This window comes from Trichoderma citrinoviride (genome assembly GCF_003025115.1).
Source record: "Trichoderma citrinoviride strain TUCIM 6016 unplaced genomic scaffold BBK36scaffold_18, whole genome shotgun sequence".
NCBI classification, from domain to species: Eukaryota; Fungi; Ascomycota; class Sordariomycetes; order Hypocreales; family Hypocreaceae; genus Trichoderma; species Trichoderma citrinoviride.
In genome coordinates this window covers 315115-321251 of record NW_020194726.1, presented here as the reverse complement: position 1 = coordinate 321251, position 6137 = coordinate 315115, and the positions used below count along the sequence as shown (strand labels likewise).

At 58.6% G+C, this 6137-nt stretch overlaps 1 protein-coding gene across 1 annotated transcript; it reads right to left on the bottom strand.

Annotated features, from left to right (window-relative positions):
• Window positions 1-1034: 1034 nt before the first annotated feature.
• Window positions 1035-6137, bottom strand: BBK36DRAFT_1185957 (hypothetical protein; the record flags this gene model as incomplete). The annotated part of the gene is made up of 5 exons (XM_024896465.1): window positions 1035-1220; window positions 1288-1637; window positions 1694-3763; window positions 3959-5536; window positions 5667-6137. Coding segments are annotated over 5 exons (4578 nt in total), but the record flags the coding sequence as incomplete, so codon positions are not given.

Below are 6137 nucleotides of genomic sequence, written 5' to 3'. Positions count from 1 at the left end.
CCCTTGCCCCCTCTTCAGCAACATAAACGCTTCACGTCTTTATCCCACTCCCTCTCTCTCTCTTCCTAGTAGGCCATTTTCCTCAATATGCAATCAATTAAGCGATATTGCATCTCCCATTTGAATGCATATGGAAGAGTCCATTCGTCAGCACACCCCCTACATAAAGACAAGAACGACAAGATAAGGTAGTACCTACGAATTACTCAGAACAACAAGTACAACCACATTAAACTATCACAGCCTTCACTCACTCACTCAATCGTTCACTCATACCTCAGTCAATCACATTAATTGGAGAAAACAAGTATTACAAACAACAGGGAACACCACCATATCCGTTCCAAACAACAATGTACCATGCTCTCTCTCTCTCTCAATCTCTTAGATACATCCATCATCAATTTCGTGCTTTCCTCCCCCCTTTTCATCACCTGAGCAATTCACGATCAACAGAAACAAAGGGAGAAATCAAGGCCAGGGGCTCATCATCATGTTTCTTCAGACATAAAAAATCCCTTCCCGCCCCCATCCCATCCCATACATGTCCCTCGGTCCTTTTCTTCCCCCCTTGCCCCCTCCCTTCTTTCTTCCGCATGTGGGCGTTAAACCAACTGGCACTTTTCGGAATGGCACAGGCATCGCGTCCATAATTTCCCTCGCGGCCCCCTTTTGCGCCGACAGATTGATGACCATCAACTGTGTCCTTTTTCTTCCTCTTCTCAATTCCGAGCCACGCATCATTAAGGATTTGGAGCACACACCAAAGGGGACATTAGAAGAAGTTATAAACACAATCATGAATAAAAAAGTCATGGTGAATCCCTAGTCCGGAATACAGTAGAAAATAGTAAGAAAAACAAGGAGAAATAAGAAAATGCACCCTCACTCTCCTCCTTTCTGAGGGAGGCCACATCTGTCCACTCGTTTGGTCAAATGGTCTATGGGGCAAAAGGTATCGCGGTGAAATGCGTGCTCAAACTTTTGGTGAAACGTTCGCATCAAAGCCTTGTAAATGCAAGAAAAGAGGAAAGCCACAGCCCCGCCGAGTCTATTCCCTCCCCCAAAAATGCAAAGACACCGAGAACAAAGAAAAGCGTCACGTCTTTTTTTATTCATTGTCCTTCTTGTCCGTGGCGGGAACCGCCTTGGCCATGAGGGGCGAGGGTCCAGCAGATGGGGGGGAGGCCGGGTGACCATCATCCATAGTGGCTAGCAAGCTGCACAGAGAAACACAATAATCAGTACGAGATGTTGGTGCGACGAGGAGGAGTGGTTCATGCTTACCTAAAGGCATTAGAGCTTGTCGGCCCGGGGGTTCCAGCACGAGACGAGCTGTTGGAGTCATCGCCAGGACGACCGAGAGCGCCACCAGGTCCGAACCGCCGTCCGCTGTTGCTACGAGAGGACAACATTGACGTAGGACCCAGAGTGACGTTTGAGCTTGACGTCCTGTTGACGGACGAGCCCTTGAGACGTCGGAGGTCGTCCATGCCCACCTGGTTGCTGGGCTGGTTGAAGCTTCCGGAAAAGCCTCGAGCATCGCCGCGACCGACAGGGGGTCGGCCACCACCAGGGCCGCCTCGCTGGCTCGTTCGCGCCGCTTCCTGAGCCTTGGCAGCTGATTGAGCCTCCGCCTAAGTTGACTCTGGTTAGTATGATGCGTAAAACTCAAAGAGAGCGAGAAACTTACTTCGGCGCGGACTTCTTCCAATGTCTTGGGGCCCTTGTTGCTATCCTTCGAGACCCAGCGGGCTTTTCGGAGGTCAATAACATCCATGAGCATAAACCTCATACGGCTCTGAAGCTCGGGCAGATCGGCCATTCCCTGGATACGCTGGAAGTAAATGTCCATCAGAGGACGGCCCTTGTCCGTCTCGTCGAGGTTGGCACCAATAGTGCGCAGCAGCTTGCAGAGAGACTCGATTTCGGCCTCGTCGGGCATTCCCTTGTAATCGACAAGCTTGGTGACACACTCGTGCATAATGCGCTCAGTAAGCATGCCCAGCTTGAACAGCTCTCCGATGAACTGGACGAGACCAAGGCCTCGTCGCTTGGCGGCGGCGGCGGCGTAATACTCGTCAGAGAGCATGGTCGCCTCTGCCGACTTCTTCTCGCCCTCCTCGGTGGCCGCAGGGGCCTCGGGCAGGTTGGTCGTCCAGCCACGCTCAAACTCCTTCTGGCATCGGTTGAGGAGGTACTTGCGGAAGAGGTTGCCGCCGCTGACCACGTTGCCGTTCTTGTCCTTGATGTTCTCGTCCCGGATGTCAGGGCTCATGGTCTCAAGCATGCGCTTGCAGAACTTGGCATACATGGAAGCCCAGTGGGCTTCGTCGGTGGCCTTTTCAAAGGTCAGCTGGATGACCTGGCGCAGTGTCCGCCCATCGGTCTCATCCTTGGACTGTGAGGCAATGGTCAAAATCTGCTCCGAGATACGCTCGAAGTTGTCCGGCGTCATCTTGTTGAGGGCAGCCTTGACCTTGCGCTGAACCATTTCCGGGTCCATGTGCTGGCCAGGTTGAGGAGTGGCCGCAGAGGGCGCCTTACCCAGGCTGCTGGCCTTCCATCCAGAGGCCGAGACAGTGATGGGCTTGACCTCCATGCCGGCCGTGAGAGGCATGGTCTTGGCAGCCTGGGCCTCCTTGTTGCCCATGTCGTTGCGTCGGCTGCCGCGGGTGGATCGGCTGGACTGGCGTGGGGAGTTGGGCAGGTTGTTGCGCATGTTCTGAGAAGAGGTGCGGGACATGGACGACGATGAAGGGAAGGCAGCGCCGGGACGCTGGAACGACGCCATCGGGTTGACCTGCGGCCGCGGCAGGGCGCCGCTGGCAATGGCCATGCGGTCGGCGGATGTGGTGCCCGGAGGCAGGGTGCGCCCGCCAGGGACGCCGAACGAGCCGCCGGGGAAGCCTCCTCCTCCACGGGATCCCTGTCTGGCCGAGCTAGGCGTCTGGCCGCGCGATTGAGAGCGGTTGCCATCGCCATCGCCAATCAGCTGCTTAATCTGCTGGTGGAACTGGAGCGAGGGCTGCTCGGTGAAGACCTTCTGGAACTGGAGCAAGAAGGCGGCATCGTACTTGAACGTCTTGCCCTTCTTGGCAACGGCGGCGTTGAGGGCCGGGTTGGGGGACTTGATGCCCTCGGGGTAAATGTCCTGGTCCATCACCTGGAGGAAGCGAGCCGACTTGAGAGACTGCAGCGCGGCGCTGGGCTGAGGAGGCTCCACGGCGCTGGTCTTGATGGGCGCCAGGTTGAGGGCGGCGGGCTTTCCAACTCGCTTCTCCTTCTGGCCGGCAGCGTCACCAGACTTGTCGCCGGTGATGCTAAAGTCGGCGAGCTTGTCGGTAACAGCCTCGACACCGGCAGGCTCGTCCTTCTTGTCCGGGGCGTTGCCGCCGCGCATCTGAGCAAGGGCTTCGGCGACGGAGAGGGACTTTCCAGAGGACTCGGCGGCTTCTCGTCGCCTCTCCTTCTCCTCCTCGAGTCTCTCCATCTCGCGTTCCTGCTCCCGCAGTTTGCGGTCCGCTTCTTCAGCGTTCTTCTTCGCATTGGCTTCCTCGGCCTTCTTCTGGGCTGCCTTTTCGGCCTCCCTCTTCTTGCGGTGCTCCTCCTCCTCAGCCTCACGCTTGGCTTCGGCCTCTTCCATTTCCCGAATGATGCGCTCGAGTTCGTCCTCCGTCGGCTCATCACTCTTGGCGGGCTCCTCCGCTTTCGCAGGGGCCTCCTCGGCCTTGGGAGCTTCGGCAGGCTTGTCGGCAGGCTTCTCGGCAGGCTTCTCGGCAGGCTTCTCGGCAGGCTTCTCGGCAGGCTTCTCGACAGGCTTTTCGGCAGGTTTCTCAGCGGGTTCTTCGGCGGCCTTCTCAGCGGGTTTCTCAGCGGCCTTCTCAGCCGGCTTCTCGGGAGCCGGTACCTCAACCTTGGCAGCTGCCTCGGGTTGGGGCTCGGGCTTTGCCTCCACCTTGGTCTCGGCAGGCTCAGCCTTTGGCTCTTCGGGCTTGACTTCGGGCACCGCCGCCTCAGGCTGGGCCTTGACCTCGGGCTGGGCTTCCGCCTTGGCCTCCGTCTTTGCCTCCACCTTTGCTTCAGGAGCTTCTTCCTTCTTGGCGCCAGCATCCTCAGCGGCTGCTGCCTTGGCCTCCTCCTTGGCCTTTTCGGCAGCCTTTTCTGAAGCAGCTCGGATCTCAGCCTGGATCTTGGCCTTCAATTCGTCCTGAATCTCCTTGGCCGTCTTGTTCGGCGACTGGCTGTCTGTGCGAGCATGGCTGGGCGCATCGAGCTTCTGCTGAGGCGGAGTGGATGCCGCGATGACGGGGGGCGTCCTAGTCTGGTGAGGAACGGGAGAAGCTGGCTGCTTGAAAGTTGAGGTATCAACCACCTCGCCGGCAAGATTCTTAATTTGAACCGCGGCGCTCTTCCTGGGCTTAACGAAGCTGTTGGGGTTGGCTTGGGTGTTGAGGGCCTTGGGGTTTGATGAGACAATGGCCGGCTGGCTGGGCTGGCTGGCGCTGGCAGGTCGCTCAGGCTGTGAGGGTGTTCGGGACATGCTGTGGCTCTGCTGGTGGAAGGTAGGGGGCGCGAACTGCTGGTTGTAAGCTTGAGCACCGGGCTGGGGAGGTCCCATGTAGGGCATGGCGCCGCCGTAGTACGGCACGGTCATGGGCTGGCCGTATTGGTTCATCTGCTGCGGGGGGAAGCCGTAAGTCTGATTCTTCCAAGTTAGCCAAAGTTCAAAGCCTCCGTTTTCAGGAGAAAGATCAAGCGAATTTGGATGGCTGAGGGGAGCGTCGACAAGAGGGACAGAGGGGGGAGAAGGGCCGTCCTTTTGGATTCCACTCGAAATCGGACGCATGTTGTTGTTGTTGTTGTTCTTGTCGTGGTGGACACGCCACGATGTATCTGCACGCTGGCCTTGACTACCAAAGCGACGTTGCTGGTGCTGCTGCTGCTGCCAACCGGCGCTGGTAGGAGGCTGCTCACGCGCGGAGTCCAAGGGATTTGACTGTTCAAAGTGCCTTTCGTACTCACGACGGCTCTTTGACTTTTTGACACTGGGCTTGGAATGCATTTTGGCGGCTACTGCAGGAAAGGGGTACTGTACTTGTACTTGTTGCTGATGAGAAGCCGGGATCGGTGGCGGGTAGTGGTACGCAGGAGCATTCGGCATGGCCATGTTGGGCTGCATCGTCGCCGGGGGCATGTTGGGGGTGCCCGGGAGCGAGGGCACGAGGTTGGCGAGGGCCGGGCTGCGGGCAGGCTGGGGCGAGTTCGGGTAGCCTCGAGGGTTAGGCTGGAACGACGGAGGCATGCCACGGTTTTGGCCAGGAGTTCGGAACTGGTTCTGGGGAGGGAAACCCATCTGGTTGTTGAATTGGGTGGCATGCGGGTTGAACGAGTTTCGATTTCGGTTGTTCTGAGGCCCAAAGTTGCCGCGGCTGCTGTCGCTCTGCACAGAATGGCTCGACTCGCGGCGGAAGTGTGCGCCGGACTGAGAAGCCAGGTTCGGGTTGGGGGGGACGGAGCCCTGTCTCATGTGGCGCTGTGAAGCGTTGCCAGGTTAGCACATGGCCCGCGTCTTCTTCCTGCTGGACAGTACACGACTTGGAAAGCTCTGGGCACAGAGAAGACTAAAAGGGGAGAATCAGGGAGGAATCAAAGCTGGGGCTTACATCGCCATCGCTGCCGAGACTGCCAAAGGTCATCTGGTTCGTCGGCTGCTGCAGGCTGGACGGAGGTCGGCCACCGCTGGCGGAGGGCTGCGGGATAGGGGCCGGAGAGTGCGCAGGCGAGGGCACTCGGTGGTGGTTGTTCGCATCGGGGACGGGAATGGGCGCAGAGTGGCCGACTTGGGGAGTGCTGTGGCCCATGGCGGGCGAGTCGTAGCCGAACTGGATGCCGGCCTTGGCACCGGCAATGGAGCCGCCGTTGGGGACGAAGCCGCTGGGGCCGTTGGCAGCCATGGTGACGGAGCCTTTTCGAAAGTGGTCGGGGCCGGAGCCGTTGAAGGAGCTGCGGGCGACGGTGGGGACCGCAGGAGGGACGGGCTGCTTGCCGTTCACTGGTGAAGGTGACGAGGCAGCCTTGGCATTCTGTGCCGAAGCCGTAGGGGCAGAAGAGCCGACCACCAGGGGGGGGTTCGA